At 42.2% G+C, this 23,781-nt stretch overlaps 1 protein-coding gene across 4 annotated transcripts in view; it reads right to left on the bottom strand.

Moving 5' to 3' along the window:
* The window catches only part of mllt10 (MLLT10 histone lysine methyltransferase DOT1L cofactor), a 75,440-nt gene extending 63,780 nt beyond the window's left edge, over nt 1-11,660 (bottom strand). For all 4 annotated transcript variants that reach the window (XM_079490223.1, XM_079490222.1, XM_079490221.1 and 1 more), the window contains exons 1-2: nt 11,058-11,660; nt 625-704 (exon numbers count right to left, since the gene is read on the bottom strand). In XM_079490223.1, coding sequence (XP_079346349.1) covers nt 625-704; nt 11,058-11,166 — 189 coding nt within the window. In that variant the 5' untranslated portion in view covers nt 11,167-11,660. The remainder of the gene's footprint in view (nt 1-624; nt 705-11,057) is intronic.
* Between the last annotated feature and the right edge of the window lie 12,121 nt (nt 11,661-23,781).

Below are 23,781 nucleotides of genomic sequence, written 5' to 3' on the forward strand. Positions count from 1 at the left end.
GGTGACGCATTGAGAGCTTGTAGATCTGCTACTTTCACTATACGTTATATGTATATGATGTATAATTGTTATTGAGGCATTGAAGTTTTTTAATAATCATGAAATTTAAGATTTGACTAAGAACAGCCCTAGTGATTAATAGATTATGCCATCAATAATTGCTTTGATTAATCTATATTTTATATATATATATAAATATCTTTATATTTTTTTGTAGTTCATGTTGTTGCACATCCCGTGCCGCTCGTAATTCCGTGCCGAGTCGAGCCCCGCTGCTAGCTGTGGAAGTAACGTGTAGCCAGATTTTGCGAGAGAAATAAGCAACCAGGTCTTTGAAATCTAACATTCAGCCATTTCCCCAAAAGATCTTGGGAAAAACTGACTTTCTTTGAATAATTAACAAATAAAACATTTTAACACAAATCTGGTATGGGGGACACATAATGTTTTCAAATGGGGGTCCGTGGGTAAATACATATTGTTAATGTGGTTTAAAAAAACATTAGAAAACAAGGCCAAATAAAAAACGATGAAATGAATTAACCCCCCCGGCCTCCCCCTAGGCAAAGCTTTTTCCTGCCGGAAACACTGCCAACTATGAAGGGATGAAGTGTTTAGACTCACCACACGGGCTGCTCTCTCCTGAGATTCACATTTCCTGCAAAACCATGGTCCAGTGGGCACCTGTACAATGCCATAACAGGCTGGGGAGGAGAGGAGAGTCAGCCAAAATGACAACAAAAAGACCCTACATCTTATTCCAGAATGCATACAGTATTCCTCCACACGGATTCCAGTATATCACATTTACTTGACATATCCACCTTTTGAGTTCAGCCTAACTCTTCAGTTCTTTTGTAAGCACTGACAGTAGACAATAGTATCAGACAGCCTTCATGCAGAAACCTTGATTACTGCATGAATATTAGTTGCTGTGAATGAATGTTCAAAAGGTTGATTCTCCTGACCTCAACATGTGCAGATTGTAGGTTACCAATTGACCTGTTATACACAAATACTCTTCAAATTTGTATCCTCACTCGGCCTCTTTGGGAAATATCTACACACACATTACACAACAAGTACGAATGGTCAAGGAAAAGTATCAATGCAGGATCAGTGGTTGGATCTTATGGTGGAGAATAGAAATGTAAATTATTATCAGTAAGTACTGTCAAAGGGTCCATGGGCCACTGAAGTCCTAATTGCTACAGATGAGCAGAATGCTGCCTTGAATAAATGGATGAATGCAATGCACATTGTAAAGGGCTTTGGTCGAAGGGCGCTGTATATAATGTAAATACACTGGTTTAGTATTTATTTATGTATTTATTATCTCTCTAAGCCACTGAGCTAGAGAGAACCATACCGGTGGACTGGCATGTTTAGTCCATTGATTGTGACTCATGGTATACATGGCATTACTAACCACCAATATACAAAGTATACCATGGTTAGCTAGATTCTTTAGCTAGCCATCGCATTCCGAATGTATTTATTTATGGTCAAGAACTGCCAAGCGTTCATTTCAACGTGAACCGTCTTATTTTGAAAGCCGTTTCACTCAGAAACTGAGGAACAGGAAGTGTAAAATCTCCCGTTTTTTTCTGTTTACTTCATCGTACGGCAACCGGAGTGATAAAGACGCGTGCAGAACAGAGTTGTGAAACGTAATCAATATCTATCCAACTATAGATTCACCAAGTCTCTGTACGTACATCTGTACGTCTGTAATCCATGTGACGTAACTTGAGAACCCTTCGCTCCACCGACTTCAAATACAACACACGCGTTCCACCCCACCACAGGGGGTGCAGTCCCTGGTGTCGAGTCAGTCAGACCCACGGTTGTCCAGAACCGCTCCAAAAAGGCATCTGCCCGGGCTCTGGACAGGGCCCATGTCCATATGGAGCTGGCCTGTTCTGACATCACAAATATGATACGATATTATCGTCTGAAGTTCTGAACATCTGACAACGTCCATCGGGCACCACACGTACATCTGTAATCCACGTAACTCGAGAACTGCGGTGGCTCAGGGGTAGAGTGGCTGGATGGTAACCGCAAGGTTGCCTGTTCGAACTCGGGCTCCCCCAGAGTTAGTGTCGAAGTGTCCTTGAGCAAGACACTGAACCCCAAATTGCTCTTGATGTGCTGGTTGGTGCCTTGCATGATTTCTGCCGCCATTGGCGTATGAATTTGTGTGAATGGGTGAATTGATGCACAATCTATGTAAAGCGCCTTGGATAAAGGCAAAAATGCACCATTTACCATTTAACTGTTCGCCTCACCGACGACATTTGGCATGCCTGACACAGAACTCCATATATAGGAATAAAGGGACACAGAGAGACAGATACAGAAATCTCTCCATATATGGGCATAAAATGGACACAGACAGATGGGTGGAACGGGTACTCTGACACACACGGGTACAACGCGTAGGGGTGTTCGATATGGTGATAAATATCGTCGGGACGATACAATGTCTCCACGATACGGCTTTTTAGAGTTATCGTTTCCATCACGATAAATTCACTGCATCAGATGCAATGATGTGTAATTTATACTTCTGCAGTACGACGGTTTCATTCAACAATAACAAATCTACAAGCTAACAACGCGTCACTACTGCACCGCAATGCAAGGCATATTTGCTTATAGATCGGTTGTGTTCGGACTGGACTCCCAAAGTCCCCGCCCACTTTCTTCTGGGCAGAGAGGGAAGCAGGAGTTTGTCTACACGCAGCACACTCACTGCGCTCTCAACAGAATAATATGTAGAGAAAGACGAAAGAAATGGACTGTCGAGCGAGTGGAGGTTGAGGAAAGGCTAGTTCCCCAAAAGAACTGTACGTCAGTGTTATGGAACTATTTCATATTATCAGTAAGGGACAAGGACCAGACGAACGTTATTTTCAGTTTCGCCAGCCACCTCATACACTGTGTGTGTGTGTGTGTGTGTGTGTGTGTGTGTGTGTGTGTGTGTGTGTGTGTGTGTGTGTGTGTGTGTGTGTGTGTGTGTGTGTGTGTGTGTGTGTGTGTGTGTGTGTGTGTGTGCGCGCGCTGACTGCGCTGTACACCATCCGTCAGTGTTCTCCTCCTCCCTTGCTCTATAATGTAGCCTACATTAATCTGCTCCGCCAAAATTCAAGAAACTTTCATAAAGACAATTTAAAGTGAATCCTACTTTGAGCGACGTGCGTCCATTGATGGTAGCATACTCCTTGTAAACAGAGTTTGAAACGTCGCCACGTTCAAAAACGTATCCAGCAAACAAACTCCTCAGCAAAAAGTTATAGTATTCCATGGAAGCAGATGGGATCAACAGTTGCAAGCATAACATTTTAAATCCCTTTAGAGAGAGGGTAAAAACCACAAGAGGAGTTTCACTTCTCTAAGGAATGACATGAGGTATTCTTTTTACCTTGAAGTGTTTTTTTTTCACAGTTTTGTTTATTCAAGATTTCAGGGTATACAGTAAATCAAATAATGACAATATATGTGACACACCCATACGGAACATATCAAAGAGATAACATGTACATATATAAATGTTGTGACCACCATATGCAAAATATTGTGGTAGCATAAAAGAAAAATAAGTTATTTAATCGACAACAAGTCCTATGCTAACAGGGAAGTGTCACTGATACAAACCACATAACCTGAATCAAGTTTTGAAACAAAAACAAGACAAACGTACGACAAGACTTTGCCTTGAAGTGTTGACAAAGCTTTGCTTTTTTTGCCTTGAAAATCATGGACCCCTAAATTAATATGTATTTGACTGCGGTAGCTTGTAGATCGGCTATTTTCAAATAGCCAATGTGTATGATTAAAGTGGTTAAATAGATATTTATGATATTCATAAATTTAGCTGGGGACCCCCTGGAACTGCTGGACCCCACTTTGAGAACCAATACCATAGGGCAGACCTGGGCATTGTACGGCCCGCCGGCTGACTCTGACCGGCCCGCGAAAGATTACTTGATAATTAGAAAATAAAACATACTTTCATTACCATATGGGTGGACTAAAACTGCATTGCTTTTATTTTGAAGCCCATGTATTCTCACACTGCATGCAATCTGCACGTCAACTGTGCACGTGAATTGCGTGTGATTGAGAACCTGTCTTCCTTCATTCACCCCCCTCATATGCGAAAATGTCGGCTTTTTGGATTTATTGATGACAACAGCGTCGGTGAATGCAAATAGCCATGAAGCCCAGCTAAGCATGCAGCTCCACAACACGGTAGGGCAGGCGCATGATTACCAAACTTCCTCGCAGGAGGACAAGTTAAATCCCATTATGCTTTATTTAACCCGCTCTAACCCGCCTCGCCAATAAAGTTAACTTAAGATGTCAAGATGCTGCATCACACGGCGGTGTTGCGCCCCGAATGTGGCATGCTTCTTAAGTTCAGAATGGTTGGGCGATGCGCCGTGAGCTTGTGGTTCGTCTGTTTTCGGCATACGAGTCGACACCGTTGTACCACAAAGTAAATCTGGCAGAACGTGCACACATCAATGCCTGCCAGGCTGCCAAGTCTCAACAATATCATCACTGGTTGGCTTGTTATTGTGTTTTCAGAACATTGTTGTTTAATGGTTGTGAGTGACTCAACACTCATCTCACGCCGATAGTAAGCAGTGCACCATGTGGGTTGTGAAAGTGGCACCTCCAGGGTCCTCCGTATAAACAGCTACCTCTAATGTTCTCATTGTTAAAATAAAATGCTAGTATTTACATGACTTGTAACTTAAACAAAAACATAGTTTTCAACTGGGAAAGGAAACGTCTCAAGCATGCAAGTAGAAAGTAAAAAAATCACACCCATGTGAAATGAGGGGCACTCTTATTGTACATCATCATAAATGTCCATTTACTGCTTTTTTTATAGAAATAAAATTGATATTATGCATAATTAAGTTCAGCCTTTTGGCCCGGCCCTCCAAAATATTTTCTGTTTCTCATTTGGCCCCTTGGGAAAAAAATTGCCCACCCCTGCCATAGGGTGTAGGTTAATCACTTTTTTAAAGTGATTATATTATATATCTATTTTGCCGCATAAATGTACATAAAACCCCACATATTCCATCGCATAATCAATATAAAATAATAATAATAATATTTTTGCCCACGTTTTTCTGGAGGGTCTACTAAATGGTATTTATTTTAGTTGTGTTATGTTGTACTGTTAATGAACTGGTGGGTGTGGCCACATACATTTCTGTACGATTTTTTGAAAACAATCTTTCTCCTAGTATAATCATAGTACCTGATGATCATGTTTTGGGGGGAAATCATGGAATTGCATCTTTAAATGAACACTAAGGTCAGTGATGTAAATAGGTTTTCAATGTAATGGGTCCCGGGATGCACAGGTGGTCATTCAAATGAGTCCCAAAAAATTCTTATGAGTCCCAAAATAAATCACACCTGTGTGAAGTGAGTGGTGCAACTCCGTGAGGGGGTTCGCACGGGGGGGGGGTTCCAGACCCCCAGGAATGCGCCCAGGGGGCCGGGCCGGTTCCGGCGTGCCGTGCCGCGTCCGAAACGGTTGAGAAATGACAGTTACCGTGTGGCGGTCCCTCTACTGTACTGTACTGTCACTGTAATGTATTGGCACCCCCCGAAAGCATCATATATACAGTTAATAGTGTGTGTTTGTTTGTGTGTGCGTTAGGTTGCGCACAGATGGTGAAAAACAACCATGCTATTTTTGTGCTCATACCCAGACACACACATAGCTCCGTAAGGGAGTGGTTGCACCACTCAAAAATAATAATAAAACATTGTTTATAAAAAAATATATATATAAAAATATCAAATAGGCCTATACAGTATATCTTTTTATGTAGGCTAGTAGTATTAGCAAGCACAACTCAGTAAGAAATACTAATAGTGGGCAACAGTGGATTTAACATAGCTTAATATACCAACCAAAAGTTGCAGTTGCAATTATTGTACTTAGCCAAAATGCAAATAGGTTTGCCATTGTGGATGTAAAATAATTTATTTGGAAAAGTGGAACTTAGAAGTCACTTGAGTCCCTGTCTACAGGGAAGAATGGCAGCTGCAAAAAAGACAGATTCACAAGCTCTCACCGCGCCGCTGACGCGACGCGAGAACCTGCAGATGCGCCTGTCTCTGCAGCGCCGTTTACAACGTGTTGAGAGCTTGTTCAACGTGAACGAACCCTGACACCAGCGCTGCAAAAACAAACGCGTTGAGAACCCGCAGATGCGCCCATCTCTGCAGCGCCGTTTTCAGCGCGTTGAGAGCTTGTAGATCTGTCTGTTTTTGCAGCGCTGGTGTCAGGATTCGTTCACGTTACAGGCGGACATGAAGTGAAGTTCAATCAGTGCGTTGAATCAGCAGCAGCAACAAGCTAATAGCCAACACCACCACCACCAGTCTGTTAGCATAGCTTGTTGCTAACGATTTGTCACTCCGTCTTTTTCTTTTCTCTCTTTTATTATTTCCCCCCCCCCCCCCGACTTCACGGGTCGCGCATTGGGTTGTGATGAGACCCGATGTTGCAGCCTGTGTGTGACTGAAAGAGTTCTAGACTTCCACGTAGAACAGTGTGTGACCGAAAGAGTGCTAGACTTCCACGTAGAACAGTATGTGACCGAGAGAGTGCCATAGTCTTCAGTGCAGCCAGGATAAAGTTGCGTCCACAGGATGCAGAGGCTGTTGGTTTATTGCGTCCCATAACTATAAAGTGCGTTTTGGGACGCAAAACGCACCCTATTTACATCACTGTAAGGTTATCATTTATTGTGTCGTATACTTTTGTCAAGTTTTTGTCAAGTCCCCTATCTTAGAGAAATGCAAAAGGGCTTGAAACATTTTTGAAGATTTGGCAACCTTATTTGAATTATATGGAAAATGTGTCCTTACCTGTATCAGAAATGTTATAGGTTAGTTATTTTCAGCTATCTCAGTCTAGATCTATTGCTTCTAGAAACAACTTAATTTCTGTATAGTAGATTTGTCTCTTGTTTTGTTTTTTGTTTAGTTTTTTCCATGTTTTTTGTATTTTATTTTCATTATTATTATTATTGTTATTATGCTTTAACTGTGCTGTCTTCTATTATATGTGGGTTTGTATGTGGGGAGGGGGGAGGGTTGTGGATGGGTGGTGGATGGGTGGGTGTGAAAATTTGAAAATAAAAACAAAATATTCAAGCAAAAGTCCCCTGTCTTAGAGCTGCTCATCTAATTTTCAAATTTCATCTAAATTATGTATATAAACTAGACAGACATGTCCCCTGTGTTAAGCGTGCTTAACACATTCCCCAACAGCATGAATTAATTAATTCACCCGTTAACCGCCAGCCTTTGTCTGTAAAATCCGTATTTTTAAGTCTTCACCGGAAACGCAAAAACCGGAACCGCATATAGAGTAACAGTGTGTATTGTGACTAACGCTAATAAATACTTTCACTTGAAGACATAGCGTTAACACGACCGCGATCTGGGAAAGGAATCTTGCTTGCGGCAGGGACGTATTAACCCCCGTTAGGGCCCAACCGGCCCAATGGCTAATTTAGCCCTGGCTTACGGTACAGTTTCTGTTTACTTCATTGCTAAGCAACCCAATGCTAATCATTAGCCTAATGTATGTAGCATTACGGTATTGCATTTGGCATTACGGCGGTATTGCATGTAGCATTGCGGCGGTATTGCATGTAGCATCATGGCGGTATTGCAGTCGCTGTACCGCACTGTTGTGACGAAAAGAGAGTTGAGCCAGAAGGCAAAGCTCTCCGTCTTCCGAGCAATATTCGTTCCTACTCTCACCTATGGTAGTGAAGTGTGGGTCATGACCGAAGGAATAAGGTCGCGAATACAAGCGGCCGAAATGAGTTTTCTTCGACAGGTGGCTGGCATCTCCCTTAGAGATAGGGTAACTGAAATAGAGGACTATTACTGGAGTACGAGGGCTTTCCTACAGTAACCTCGCGTCACCAGGCTTTCCACCTCGGAGGAAAGCCTGGAGAGGGAAGTCTGGAGCTCTCTGGTAGAGCTGTTGCCCCTGCACCGGACTACGGATAAGCGGTTGAAGATGGATGGATGGTTGGATGGATGGATGGATGGATGTAGCATTACGATGGCAAGCTATCACAAACCACTATAAAGGACCATTTGCCATTGACCCACACAGATCTGGGTCAATGGCGGTAGACAGCTGAATTATGATTTGACGCAGATCTGCGTCAATAGGGCATGTGTTAAATGTACTGTATGTACTGTAGTTTATGATTCTGCATTCATACAGTGGTGACCAACCAACAGGATCAGTGTTGCTAGGTTTTGCGAGAGAGAGAGAAACGAGGTCTATGAAAACAAGAACAAAAGAAGCAACTAAAGGCTCATACATAGTCTGGATTTTCGGTGGTTAGGTGACCACCGAACTACAACATGACGTCACGAGCCGCGGTGAAGAGCAAACCACCGCCACCACTCCAGCCCTTCTCTCTGTTTTTACTCACCAGTACCGCTCAACGTTATTTCAGCTCCGGTGGTCAGCTCACCACCGGAGCGGTGGTCACCTCACCACCGAAAATCCAGACTATGAATAGGCCTTAACACTTACAGGCTAACGAAAGGACTACATGAGCCCTTTAGAGTAGACCCAATCTACAAGCGCAGATCTGGTATGAGAGTCCCAGGCATACAATATTTTCAGACTTTACAGAAAATCAAGCCCAAAGTCGCTTACTGGTACATGGACATGGCAACACTGACCATGGCAACACTGAACAGGAAAGGATAGGATACGAGTCATTTTCAATGGAAGCCAGTGACATAAAGCTACAAAACTGATGCCCGACACCGCAGTATGACAGGTGTGACGCTCTACAATTCTTTTAAAACATTTTTCAGCATCCAATGACGCGGTGAAGCATGATCTATCAATCATGTTTGTTTCACCAGCGTGTTTACACTCTTCTCTCTCCTCACAGTTCCTCCTCAATTACATAAGATGAACAAAAAAATCATTCTCGCCGTTAACCAGTTCGCTGGGCTATTTAACCCTGCCATTTTTATTGACAGTGTGGCTTGAGCAACAGTCCAATCATTCCACAATCGTGCGAGTGACAGTCATTGGCGGACATCAATACACATGCAAAACGTGCAAAAAATGTTTTGTCTGTTGCTGGGTTAAGTTGAGCTCGTGAGCACTTGTCAGTTCACTCCATGTCCTGGAAGTGCAAATTGTACAATAAATGCATGACTTTTAAGTTTTAACTAAGTCGTGCGGTAAGTACTGGCAGCTGATGGAAGGTGTTGCACTCCACCTCAACAATCCAACTCCCAGGTGTGTAGCACATTGAAAAGGAGATAGACACCCTTGTTCTCTGGCCAATACCGACAATAAGCCTCTCTGACCTACTTACTTGGGTTGGGGGAGAAAAAATATTTCTTCTAAGTCACAGCCACCAGGCTGTGACTATGACTAGGAGTATAGCCTAAAAATGTGCAAACCAGTTATTTGGGTAGTCTCACACTTCAGGAGAGACTATTATTTTCTCCCCCTTGACTGAAACATTTGTCCTTTATAGAAATTGTAGCTTCTTGAAATATGGATATAATCATAATGGAGTCCATCTGATCACCGTCTTGGTAAACTGTGTTACTGTAAATAGCTTGCCTCAACAAGTTTAGATTATCTCTGTCCTGATCAGGCAGCCATAATCCACTACAGCAGCCATTAATCCAGACATTTGTTTTGAAAATGAAATGCTTTAATCTACTGTACATGAATTGGATTTCGTATACTGGATGAAGAGTACGGCAGTCCAACATCTTTACAAATTACAATACTTTGGTTGGGACGTATGTTGGGAAGTATTTTGTTTGACCGTTTTGCACAAGAGACTGCAGAACTTAGTACAGTTCATATTCGTTTTGATATTTGATTTTTTTATTCTTATTTCTTTAAAATGTTAAGATCAATTTGTAGGAACTATAGCTCAAAAATAATTGATTGTGTGCTTTTGGGCCTGGTGTATACTTGTGATGTGACAAAACTTTATTATGAAGTTGAAATAATGTACAGGCCTCACACTGGAACTAATCACATCGCTCTTTAGTAACTTTTCCAGTGCCTGTCACGACTGTTTATTTTTTTCTTAAAATGTAAATTACTTTGGCCACTCCAGTCCTTTTAAATCTACAGTCTGATAATTTGGCGTGATAGCAACATGCATCTATATTTGTTTATAAAAACAGTAACATGAATGCATTAGCAGTTAGCCTACTGTGTACAGTTCTGCACATGCTGACCTGCTGTCACCAGAGTTGGTTGTCAAAATACACATGCACTTGGCCTCTGTCCTAGTTGGCCTATGCCCAGCAGCTATTCAGTTCGTAAACATTGCAGGTTATCAGAGTGGCATGCTTGTAGTGGGGAACATTCTATGTACCAGGGGAGGCCTGCTGGCACGAAGACAAATCATCCACATGCAAATAAGCAAAAAAGACAACAATTGCTTGCTTGGCAAATGCCAATTTTCAATCCAAAAGTGTAAACAGAACAGTGCTCAACGGGATTTCAACATTGGTCCCAGATTGTCCCCCCTACCCCTTGACTGTGTGTACAGTACACTGTAAAATCATCACTTGTTATTTATGTTATCCACGTGTAACTTGGACGTTTCCATTTGGATCCATTCATATACTCTCAGAGTTAAGCAGGACTGCATGGATTTCAGCCTTGTTGTACACAGTAAAATCACCACTCACTGTTCATTCTATCTAGCCATGTGCTACTCTTGACAGTATACAAATAGAACCAATGGACATGAATGGCCCGTTTGAGTCCATTTTGTATGCTCCCATGATTTCACAACACACACACACACACACACACACACACACACACACACACACACACACATACACTAGAATACAGGCAGGGATGGCCCTCCTCGTGCAGGGAATGAATACAGAACAGGACGACCCCTGACGGACTGACCGTAACCTTGGACCACACGGACCACCACCACCAACAACCCCCCAGCCCCAGTCTCTCTTACCTTGGTGCACGGCGACGTTGCAGCCGTGTCCGTCGCAGTAGACCAGCGGGTTCTCTGCCCAGCCTCTCTCGTCCGAGCACACGCAGCAGCCTCCGATCATCTCCTTCATGTTTCACTACCACAACACCCCGGGCAGCAAACGTTGTCCGTCTGTCTGTCGCGGCTCGTCGTCGTCGTCAGACCCGACCGACGCCGCGCACGGCCACCCACCCACACACACACACGCACAAAACAAGCTTCTACTATTTTCTATCTGTCTGTTGTTGTTGTTGTTCCGCGGCGGAATGGAGGAGGAGACACCAGCAAGCGGCGGCCGACATGCGAGGATTCCGGCCTGGAAGAAAACCAAACCTTCCCCCCGGCAGGCAGGCGGCCACGGCACGGTCCCGGTCCTCCGCGGATACAATAAATAAATACCGTTGCTTTTAGGTTCCGCTCGGCCCGGACGGCATGGTTCCTTTGTTTGTCTTTAAGTTGTGCCTACATTGCTTTTTATTGTTTTCCTCCCACCCGACAGGGTCTTTATTTTATTTGTATTTTTTCAAAACATCCACTACTACTTCTCCATCGCGGCGGGGCTGAGCGAGGAGAAGGGGAGCTTGTGTGGCGACGTCGAGGGGAAGTGCGTCACCGCGCAAGGAAGGAAGGCGAGCGTGCGCGCGTGCGTGCAAGTGTGCACGTGCCTCTGACAGCGGATGAAAGGAGGGGTGTGATTGGTCCGTCCCCCCAACACACACACACACCAGAGAGAACGGCGCCGTGCCATTTTAGTTCACTTCCCACATGGCTGAGTCAGTGAGGGAGAGAGATTCCTTTGAAACTTTGTAGCACCACGATACTGACAGGGTTTCAAAGCATGTTACTGTCGATACAGTACGGTGGATGTTTTCTGTTGTTGTTGCAACACATAGTACATACAGAGTGCATGCTTTACAGTCGCATATATCTATCTAACTGACGGAGCGGTTGCGCAGTCTGATGAATGATCGTTACATTGTTACAGTAGATTGTTACTGTTGACTGTTACATTGGTGAAGTAAGTTTAAACGTTTTAGCTGTTGCTGTTCGTTGTTAAATTATTACAGTTGATTGGTGTATGTGTCTGTTAGTGTTGGTTATTACTTTTGATTGTTACAACACATTGTTTGCAGTGGATTATTACATGTGTTAGGGTTGGTTGGTGTTGGGGGATTATTACATTTGTTAGGGGTTGGTTGGTGGGTTGTTACATGAATAGCTGCAGTTGATTACAGTGGATTGCTACATTGTTACTTCCAGTTGATTGTTACATTGTTGCAGAAAGTGCATTGTTACCTTTGTCACTGTGTGGATGTGGTGGACCACATGAGGTACATTTATGTACTTTACTGGAGTATTTTGTTTTACTTCTGACTTTTACTCCTCCTGCATTTACACTAGGGGTTCAAGTGATTAAAACAAATGGCTGTCCTATGGCATATGTCTATGGGGAGCGTACCTATAGGCCTACTGTATGTTCCCCAGGTCCTATGTTCCCCACCATGCAAAAAAGGTTCTTTGTTCCCCACTTAGACTAAACCTAAACCAGAAACCTAACCTAGTAATAAGTAAGTCTAGTAAGACTAAAAAGTATTTTAGCAACTTAGTCTTAGTGTTACTTTTAGTAGCAAATTCTGATTTAATAATAGTCTTTGAACAATCCATTGAACTTTAGGCCTGCCTAGGCTACTTAAACTACCGTATCTAGTCTTAGCCAACTAAAAATTAACACTGGCATAAAATAACATAATTGCTCAGACTCTTCAACAAAGATGGCAAAAACAAACATTCTTTGTTCTTGTACAATTGTACAAAACACTGAAGTCCTTGCAGAAACCTATAACACTAACCCTGAACCCATAAGGTAAGTGGGGAACATAGAACCAGGACCAGGTTGCACCACCTCACACTAAGTTCAAACGTAGCCTAGTAATTGCGTAAATGGCCTTTACGTCAAGACTTATGCATTACTAAATTTTAAGCTGTTGCACCACACAAATTAGTTATAACGTATCTCTAAGTAACTACTACATATTTACGCAAGCCATGTGGCAGCACTAAGTCCTATAGGAGCAGTCTACTAACTTTGTTATCATGGCTGACCGGGTTGATTTCATCGACGCATTCATTCAATATAACGAAAGACCCCGTCCTCGCCAACGCGTTTTGCGAGACCGACTACACCCGCTTGATATTTATGATGATGTTGACATATTTGCCAGATTCTGTTTTAAAAGAGACAGCATTATTATTTAAATACAATGCATTTATCATACCTGTAAATATATCAAACAATCTTTGCAGTAAACAATATCTGATAAATAAATAAATATCAACATCTGATAAATACATACATTGACAATACATAAATACATTGACAAGATAACGTTTACTTCCTAGTGTAGAAACCGCTAGTTTTCATTGGATCCGGGAGCTATGACGTCAGGCGTCTAGGCACTACTAGTTACGTTATGCCTTACTTAAACAGTCGTGGTGCAACACACTTTAGTAAGCCACTAGTTACAAACCAACTAGTAGTTACTAAGCCTCTAGTAAGGACTTTACTCCACAACTTAAGACAGAACTTACGTTCTGGTGGTGCAACCGGGGAACATAGGGATGACATAGACATGCAAGGGATGACCCTTGCATGTCTATGCAAAGGTTTGCTAGGCATTTCTATATAGGCCTTCTTGTGTAGCATAGTGGACCTGGTTGTTTTCAGAGACTGGCAAGGTCCGGGAAATGCATTGTGCATGCATGCATTGTGCATGCATGCATTGTACATGCATGCATTGCGCAAACAGCAATTACTTCCGCATTTTAAAAGTACTCTGTAAACATCACTGGAGGTAGGCATAGAAAATGAATGTGATGTTACAATGGTGTGTGTGTGTGTGTGTGTGTGTGTGTGTGTGTGTGTGTGTGTGTGTGTGTGTGTGTGTGTGTGTGTGTGTGTGAGAGACAGCAAAACATGCTTTATGGATTTGTCACTTTGGGATACTATAGCCATTATTAGATGGATACATCATTTTGGACACAAGCCTTTTAAGTTTTTCCCCAGTGACTGTTTAACTCAAAGCTTTTTTCAAGAATATAATTTAGCCCACTGGAACATACAGTGGCGCATAGAGCAGAGTATAAAATAACTATTACCGGTATTTCAATAATCATTACTCAAACCAAAGCACAAGATAACAATATATATAATTTTCTGTGGCAATTATTTTCTGTCCAGCTACACAGCCTGCATCCTGAAATAGGCTTAAGCTGTATTTACGTGACAAATTTGCGAACTAAATGTTCAGTGAATATATATAGGATCACAGCTCTACGCTCTACTATTACAGGATCATGTGTTTATTATTTGAATGCTGTGTTAATTCTTTTCAGCAGATTTTCATTTAGTCTTTTGAATGACACACCATTTAATTTTAGTCCTATTTATTCTTCTGAAATTGTTTAGTATTAGTCAACAAAATGAACACAGTTTTAATGAAGAAAAGAAAATCAGGTCGGTCCTGCTGTAACACAAGCCTGCGGATGTTTACTGTAGTTTTCATTTGACAGCATCCCATTACTGTTGCTAAGGATGGTCCTGACCTGAACACACACACACACACAGGCTATTTCAAGCACTCAGCCGCATGCTTGTTCCAGTGACTCCTTGGAGCGAGCTGCATGGCGCTCTTGGTTTCCAGAGAAACGTAATGACTTGCCAATAATGTTAGAGAGAGCACACGAGGCATCCTCCGTGTAATATGGTGAGCAAGAGGTCCCTGGGAGTGCCTGCCCTTTGTTTGCCTTAATTTCAAATTGCTCAAATGCTCCAGTCGACTCTGGGCACTGCACTAAAAGGTGGGGGGGGGGGGGGGGGGGGGGTGCTGGGGTTGCATTGTGTGTGGCAGGGGAAACCTATTAGAGCTACGGAGAACAAAGACAGGCAAAGGATGGGGCAGCTGTTGCGTAGTGGGGTGAGGGGGGGGGGGCATACAGCCACCGAAACACTGGAAATGGTAAATATTTTTTTTTCCCCTTCTGCAACTTGCGCTTGATTACATCAAAGTGTGACCGTACAGGCCTCTGTCTCTGAGATGGCAGGAATTCTTCCAGAGAGAGAGAAAAGCAAAAATCCCAAAGTATAAAATAGGGGAAAACTATATACTTCACTAGGACATGTGGTCAAATCTGAAGCAGCTTGTGGATGTGTTGATGTGTGGGCTGATACTGAGTCACCAGTCATGATCAGTGTTTCAGGATTTCCAAGATTTTAGTCTGCATTCTGTTCCGTTCCATTCCTTTGATATTATCTCCAGTAATGTAGCAAAGTTAGGCCTACTACACTAACAGGTTTGAGAGAGAGAGACAGAGAGACAGTGTGAGACTGTGAGTGAGTGAGTGAGTGTGGAGAGAGGGGGAGTGCCATGTATTTCAAGGACACACACACACACACACACATATATATATATAGCACCTGACGAAGCTCACTGCGAAACGCGTCGTGCTAATAAATAAGTTGATGCAGTAAGTTGTCCGTCTCTGTTCCCTGGAGAGTGCAGTCCCTTCCTTGGAAGGTTTTTCTCTTTTTGATATATATATATATATATATATATATATATATACTGCAGTTTTTTTTTTATAAAAACACTATGCTCATATTCTTTGAGTTTTTGGATTATAATAAATACCTGTTAATTTTAATAACCTTCAAATTACCTATCTCTTTTAGCTAATTCACTGATGTCTAGTTATCAATCAAAAGATAAAGTATAGAGAAAGAGTCAGGGAGACCGAGATAAATACGTTTTACGGAATTGATGATTTCAAATCCTAGCCTACTTGTTGTAATATGCATGAAGCTTGACCTACATCCCAGTATAATCTGCTAACTATAGTCACATAATCCCGGTCTAATACATAAGTAGCTGATCTGCAAGCTCACAGGGTCAGTATACTACACATTGTGAGCTTGTAGATCTGCTATTTTCACTATTTTCAAAACCAGGTTGAAAGGGGTTAATCACTCGTGTAAGCCTAATGGTAGATAGACAGACTGACAGACAGAATGATTGCAATATATACATACAATATTGTTAGTTCTATAAAAAATAATAATAATAATTTAAAAACACAAACAAGTGTTGATAAATCCAGAAGACAAGCTTCATAACAGTAGGCTATAATGCGCGCCATGTGATATCCCATAAAAAAAAACTGCACATATGAACTACATTTTCTATGAGGTTGCTCATCGAAAATGGGTTTGAAATTTGGGATGTGCTACCTTTTGGGGATTTATTAAATTCCTGTTTTTGACGTGAACTGTCATTGTGTGAAGCCGCTGTAAATATGATGAATGAGTATACAATAGCTTCTTCCTTGGTTGAATGTCTTTGTTTCATTGACTGAAAACATTACAGAACTGTGGGAAAAAGTTTAATTGAAACAGTAGTACACCACCTGTCAGGCCATATCAAAAGTACCTATAAAATTGGGCTAGCAGAACAAAACAAAAACTCAAGAGAATCAAGAGAATTGACAGAAGCAGTAATACTTATGTAATTACGTGAAAATAATAATAAGTAGAAATTAAGTTAAAGTGGGTAGAACGGCAGGAGATGATGAAACCTAAGCAGCAGTGTCAAAATGTGCGAGAAGAATCAGAAGGCATATGTTACAGTAACAGTGTCAAATGTGCAGAAAAGCAGAAGGCTTTGTATCAAAAAATCACTTGTCATTTCACTTGTCTTGTCTTGTACATACAAAAATGTAGCCTATGCATAACAGTTTGATCACAGAGGGTATATGAATGTAAATACGGTGGACAGGCGTTATGTGGTTACATTTTAGTTAAGGTGTTCTTGTAAAAAGCTACGCATTTGACAGTTCTTTGGTTCCACCCTCACCCGGAAGATAACACAGCATGAACTCACCTAAAAAAAGTAATTCAAATTCACCATCAAATCAAATTCACTTCATCAACCAGTCACAGCAGCACCGGCCTTCAGGCGATGGGATTGGCCGAGAGTCCCGGCCGGGACATAGAGATATAGAGAAGTATAACGGACATTTCCATTCATAGTTGTGCTTGAGGAAGAGGAACAGGAAGTAATCAATCCACAGGGGCCTCCGTGACTGTTTGTTCCATATGGAGAAGTGTTGGCACAGAACATTGAATGCATTAGCCCTAGAACACTAAACATATTTCTTGTCACACCATCACTAAACATATATTACCAAATTAAAAATATTTCTCATAAAAGTATATTGAAGTACAGCAATACATGGCAACTTGAGGTACCTTTCTTTAGTATTTCATCGTGACTTCACAAAATATATGATTGGGGCCCCATCATATCTATTTTTCCCAAATCTGGGTCTTTTTATTGTCTCTTTGAGGGGGTTTCTATTAGCTGCTTATCAGAAACCTCATATTGCCATATTTTTCTTTTCCTTTCTGTAAAATGAATGCCCGACTTCATCATACAAGAGTTTCGCCACCAAAAATATAGTGGAAATGCATCGCATTTTGACAGCACGTCTGCACGTGATAGCATATCCAAGCGAATTATTGGGTTCCATAGTAAAATATAAGGCTCTTATCCTAGGATCAGGATTTGGGTAATAATATAATTTCATTTTTAGCCAAATTGAGTTACATTGTTTTAACTTATTAACTAGCTGAGGCATAATAGCTCTAGCCTGCAGGTTGGCACTCTCTATAAACATTAGACCTTTTCTTGTTTTGTTTTGTGTGCATGTATTTCGCTTTCAGTAATGCAACCCAGCAATTAAAAAGCGATTAAAAGAAGACAAATACAATCTCAATGTGAATGGCCTTTAAGATTAGGGGTTCAGTTCCTATGTCCTGCCTGGGACCTAGGACCATACAGTTATAAAGGATAGAATGCAGACGGAGAGCGACAGCCCCGCTCCCCTGCTATTAATTTAATGGAAGTTGCTCAGTGGCGTTTTGAAGCACCTGGAAGAACGCAAACTTGTTGTTAAACCCATAGAGTTATCTAGACTCTAGATACTATCGCTCCTCAGATTGAGGAGCGATAGCCCCGCCCCCTGCTATTCACTTCAATGGAAGTTGCTCAGTGGCGTTTTGAAGCCATAGAAGAATGATGAAGTCTTCCGGATAGTACCTCTCGGCGAGCGTTGATATGATTGGTTGGCTCAGTAGGCCCACCCCTCGCGCTGTTCTTGTGGTACCTTTGCGCCACGTCTATGTCACGGTTTCCTTGTGCTAAATGCCCAGGCTCACCTGCAGTTCCAGCTCTGACCACTACCTTGCCTATAGGACTAACCTTATAATCCACTACAAATTACCCAGAATGCAACTATGCCTATAGTGAACAAACTATATTTTATTAATATTGTTCATTATCGGGGACACTTTATGGCTATTTCCTCTTATTGTGTGTGTGTGTGTGTATGTGTGTGTGTGTGTGTGCGTGCGTGCGTGCGTGCGTGCGTGCGTGCGTGCGTGCGTGCGTGTGTGTGTTCACATTACAATCAGAACTGCAGCCTCACTCCCAATCTTCCGCCGTAGTCTGAAAACCCACCTCTTCAGACTCCATCATGGCCTGTGGCACTTGTCCTATAGCCCCTTAGATAGCATTTTATACAGCCTTATAGCATGTTAGTAGACAGCACTAGAATTGCATTTTATGTAGTCATAGCAATTTATAGTATAGTATAGTATAGTATAGTATAGTATAGTATAGTATAGTATAGTATAGTATAGTATAGTATAGTATAGTATAGTATAGTTTCATCCACTGTTACGTTCTTAGCTTACGTTTGTTTCATGATAACTACTTTTTATGTATTTTATGCATTTTCACAGTAGCCTAGTTTTTTTAAGGTAAATGTCATAACTTAGCCTAAGATTTAGACTCCCTTATGTATTTATCGATTCTGACATCATTACTCTACGAGAGTCTAAGCGACCTTGAGTCTAAGCGACCTTGCCCCATGGCTTGTGATGGTCTGAAAACTCCTGCCTCGAAGTAGCTAACTCTTAACTTCTACAAATGCAAAATCTTAGGTGCTTACCCTGCTGCGCCACTTGACTTGTCCGGTTTGTCTGTGGAAAGCATTTATAACATAATAAAAAAAAGTGTTTTGATCCACTCTGTCTCGGAATCTGGCATCCATCTTGGATCTCTCCTCCCCCTAATGAGTGCAACTGGCTGCGCAACCCTGGCCGCTAGGGGCGCTGTTGCACATTTACAATCGAGGAGAGATCCAAGATGGATGCCAGATTCCGAGACAGAGTGGATTAAAACACATTTTTATTGAAAACTACGGACCTACGGGTTGAAATTGCTTTCCACAGACAAACCGGACAAGTGGGGCAGTAGGGTAAGCACCTTAGATTTTGAATTTGTACAAGTTAAGAGTTACTTTGAGGCAGGAATTTTCAGACCACCACAAGCCATGGGGCAAGGTCGCTTAGGGCCGATTCATACTCCTATTTTAGAGCTGAATAAAAGTCGGTTCGGCGCTGTAGAGCCTACAATGTGACGTCATTTGAGGTTCGGGGGGGGCGGGTACCGTCCTAAAGTCGGCTCTTCGGTGCTACTGAAAATTTCTGACGAGCCGAAATCATTTCGGCACTACAGCGCCGAAACAGCAGTAAAATAGGAGTATGAATCGTATAGACTCTCTAGAGTGATGATGTCAGAATCATATACGGGAGTCTAAATCTTAGGCTAGTCATAACTTACCATTTCCGTTGGAAGCGGAAAACCACAGCCTCTTTTTATTGTTAGGAGTCAGGACTGTGGGTGACCCCCCCCCCCCCTCTCTCTCTCTATCACACACGCACGCGCACACACACACACACACACACACACACACACACACACACACACACACACACACACACACACACACACACACACACACACACACACACACACACACACACAGTCAAGTCGAACAACGTAAAACATAAAAAAGGAGAAGGAAAAGAGAGGATTGTGGCTCCAGTTATTCAGTTCATCAACTGTCTGTTGGTTCTGACCATAGCAGAAACATATAGTTCTACTTTCTCATTCTCATTCTACTTTCTTCAGTGACGTGTTTGGGGACAGTTACCATCACCCGTCATCAAGGGCGGCACTGCACAGTGCACAACCTTTGGGTCAAAAGGCTTGTATACCTAAATGAACTGAACATTATGATATTTGGATGTCACTCTTGCTTTCTATAATGTTTATTTTTTTTGTTTTTATTATTATTCTCAGGACAGTTGATGACATAACAAAACTTTAGGTGGAGCTTATTCACGAATTTCTGGGATGATTTGATTTTTCCATTTTACCTGCTGCAAGCATATGTGCCCTGCATGCATCCAGCAGGAACAACGTTATGTGCACTGGCAACGAGGTGGGGATGAAAGTGGAGTTATACTGTATACATAGGCGGCCTATACTTTATACCACGTATAATCCAGTGTCTTCAGCATATTTTTATTAATCGACAATTATTTGGTTCGGACGGTCAGTGCCCATTATGATAATAGTTGCCACTTGCTATAGTTCCTCTGTGCTTCGTCCCCGAAAAGGTTAAAACTTCTGCGACGGTATTTAAGGACGTGAAATAGGCATATTTGGCCACAAGCCATGCAGCTTTGCGAGGACTCAAGCACGAAAATCCAAATAGTCCCAACACGGAAGGGTGAAAGGTGAACGTACCCTCCCCCACCATATACACACACACACACTCACACTCAAACGCACGCACGCACGCACACACACACACACACACACACACACACACACACACACACACACACACACGCGCGCGCGCGCGCGCGCGCGCGCACACACACACACACACACACACACACACACACACACACACACACACACCCCTATACACTGTCAGGCTCCCAAATCACGTGAATGTGTGATAGGGGGGACAGACTATACAAATTGTTTTGTCATCAAAAACATTAGGCCTATAGTTATCCTAAAAGTGCATGTTCCTTGAGTCGAGAATCTCGACTTATACTTGTCTGTATGCGTCTGCGTCTTTATCCAAAACACAACGGAAAAACAAATTAGCTATTTGTGAATTATTCAGGAGAGCAAAACAAATGAAAGTTTGACACTAGCTGTATTGACATGGTAATTCAACAAATGCTCTCATTTTTTCATCTATTTAAATCCTAATTAAATTTGATAAGTGTCATTTTTGCCACAAACAGTCGCAAACGCGCACACACATGCACACACACACACACACGACACACATCGTGTGTGTCGTGTGTGCAACACGACACACACGAATTGATGATGTAGGCCTAACCGACGATGGCCCATTGACATGGAGATGGACGATTTGCGTGTCTGATATGTTTGCATAGATATGGCCATAGTATAGCTTCTTTCGCTCACTTTACTGTCATTCAAACCTATCTATAGTCAATCTCTGCCCAATATGGAGATACGAGGTTTCTGTGCGTGTGTGAATGCTGCATGTTCTTCAACACGTCTAGCCTATAGGCTACAGCTATAGTGCAGGCTGCGGGAAGGATTTCATGAACTCCCACTCTCCCGACAGGCCGGTCACGTCTCCCCCAGGCCAGGCTGCACTCAAGCGGGTGAAAAGCAGGCAGTTTGGCGCTGTTTAATGGACCACGTTTGTTTCACCGCGATCCCGATATCTTACCTCATGGGCGTTTTTAGAATGGGGGGGGGGGGGGGGTGTAATAACAATGACTGAGAATAGATTTTTGTGTCCCGTGTAGCGTTTTAATAACGCGTTGGCCGGGCTTATATATGTGACAGTGCAGTCCTTAATTCAAACCTTGGGATAGCTCATCATAGCTGCAGAGTCCAGACTCATACAGTCACACAAAGCTATAATTCAGAGAGAATAATCACGGGTCAGCATGCAGGGTAATTGTCAGTCTGAACCTCACTGTTATAGATAGTGGATGGACAAAGTTCTTCATGCAGTGTGACAATATACGTCTAAAAGTTGGGATTCTTTTGTGCTATATAACGTATATATTCTGATGACTCTGAATTTTGTATAGAGAACTTGATCTTCTCAATCTCAAATGAGCCTGCATATGGCATGTACTCTTAATTGTGGAGAAAGAAAAGTTAATTAAAGTCTCATAGAATTAGAAAGACCCATGCATATTCACACATTTTATGCATTTCCTTATTGCATTTATATAATTTTATTTAAAGAAAACGATAACATGAGCATTTTTGTTTTAATGCCATATAAATAATGCAATATTTGTTTTAGTGCCATATAAATAATGATATGGCACATATAGTCCATATAGTGTGTGTGTGTGTGTGTGTGTGTGTGTGTGTGTGTGTGTGTGTGTGTGTGTGTGTGTGTGTGTGTGTGTGTGTGTGTGTGTGTGTGTGTGTGTGTGTGGGCGGGCGGGCGCGTGCGCTCGCGCGAGACAGAGAGGGAGAGGGAGAGACAGCGAGTAACTAGCAAAGTCATAAGTCATTAAACTAATTAGCTATCCTTCATAGAGGCCTACCATTATTTTTTATTTATTTTTTACATTTGACTTTGTAAAGACTGTAATTTCTTAAAAGCCGGCACATGTGGGGCTGGGGGCGGGCAGCAACATATATAGACTAAGTGTTTCCACAAACACAGAAAGTGCATATTTGAAATGCGATTCCTTTAACTGCACACAATTTGTAGCCTACTACTGCATGATAGATATACCGTAGCATATAGCCTATACACGAATAAGGTTGGCTATATGCTACTATATTGCAATATAGCCTATATATGTTCTGTTGCGGGACTTTAAAGAAGTTAAGGGATAGCCATAGGTGACATATTTATCAAACCTATATTTGCAAGGCAAGTAAAATAATGAAAACATGAATGTAGGCCTTCTTTGGGAATTATATAATTAATCTGTGCATGCCAAAAAAAGAAAGAGAAATGTGTCTGCTATAGACTGTGCGTGCAACAAGACGGGGATCAAGCAAGCTTTGTCTTGTCTTCTTTCCCCGCGTTGCTCTTCTTTGGCCGGGCATGGCGTAGCTGTGAGTAGCCTAACTATTATCACTTTCGGATCACAGAGATCGGGTTGGATCAATTCCCCCGGGGATCCGAGCCTCGAAGCTATATACTGACTGAGGGCAGCTGTATACAGAATTATCCCCTCGAGTTTAATGTATAGTCCATCGACACGGGGCCGGGGGTGCATGTCGCAACCGAAAAGAAAAGATCTACAAGCTCACAGGGCATCACGAGGCCAAAAAGAACCGATCTACATTTACAAGCTCACAGGGAATCACGAGGCAAACAGTTGTCAGCTTTTAGAGATCTGCTGCTATAAATAAACCACGCAGGCTTCAGTTGTCCGACTCCTCACTGAAGTTTAGAAATCGTAGAAGTGTCTATTTGTACGTCTCTAAATGTTTTATGACTAAGGTGGACCCTCTTGTACAAGTGTAATGCTTTATTGGGTCGTCCACTCAACAGTTAACAGTCTTTGTATTGAGTTGTGCTTGAAATGTACTGTAATTCTGCAAACTGTTAATAAATATTTCAATCAATCAATACAAAAAACCTTCCGTGTGTGTGTGTGTGTGTGTCCGTCTGTGTGTCTGTGTGTATTATAGCCTAGCTGCCATAGCTGCCATAGTGCCAAGTGACAAGCGATGTTTTTGTTGCAATCAAAGTGTGCGAGAGG

This window comes from Electrona antarctica (genome assembly GCF_951216825.1).
Source record: "Electrona antarctica genome assembly, chromosome: 20".
In the NCBI taxonomy this organism is placed as follows: domain Eukaryota; kingdom Metazoa; phylum Chordata; class Actinopteri; order Myctophiformes; family Myctophidae; genus Electrona; species Electrona antarctica.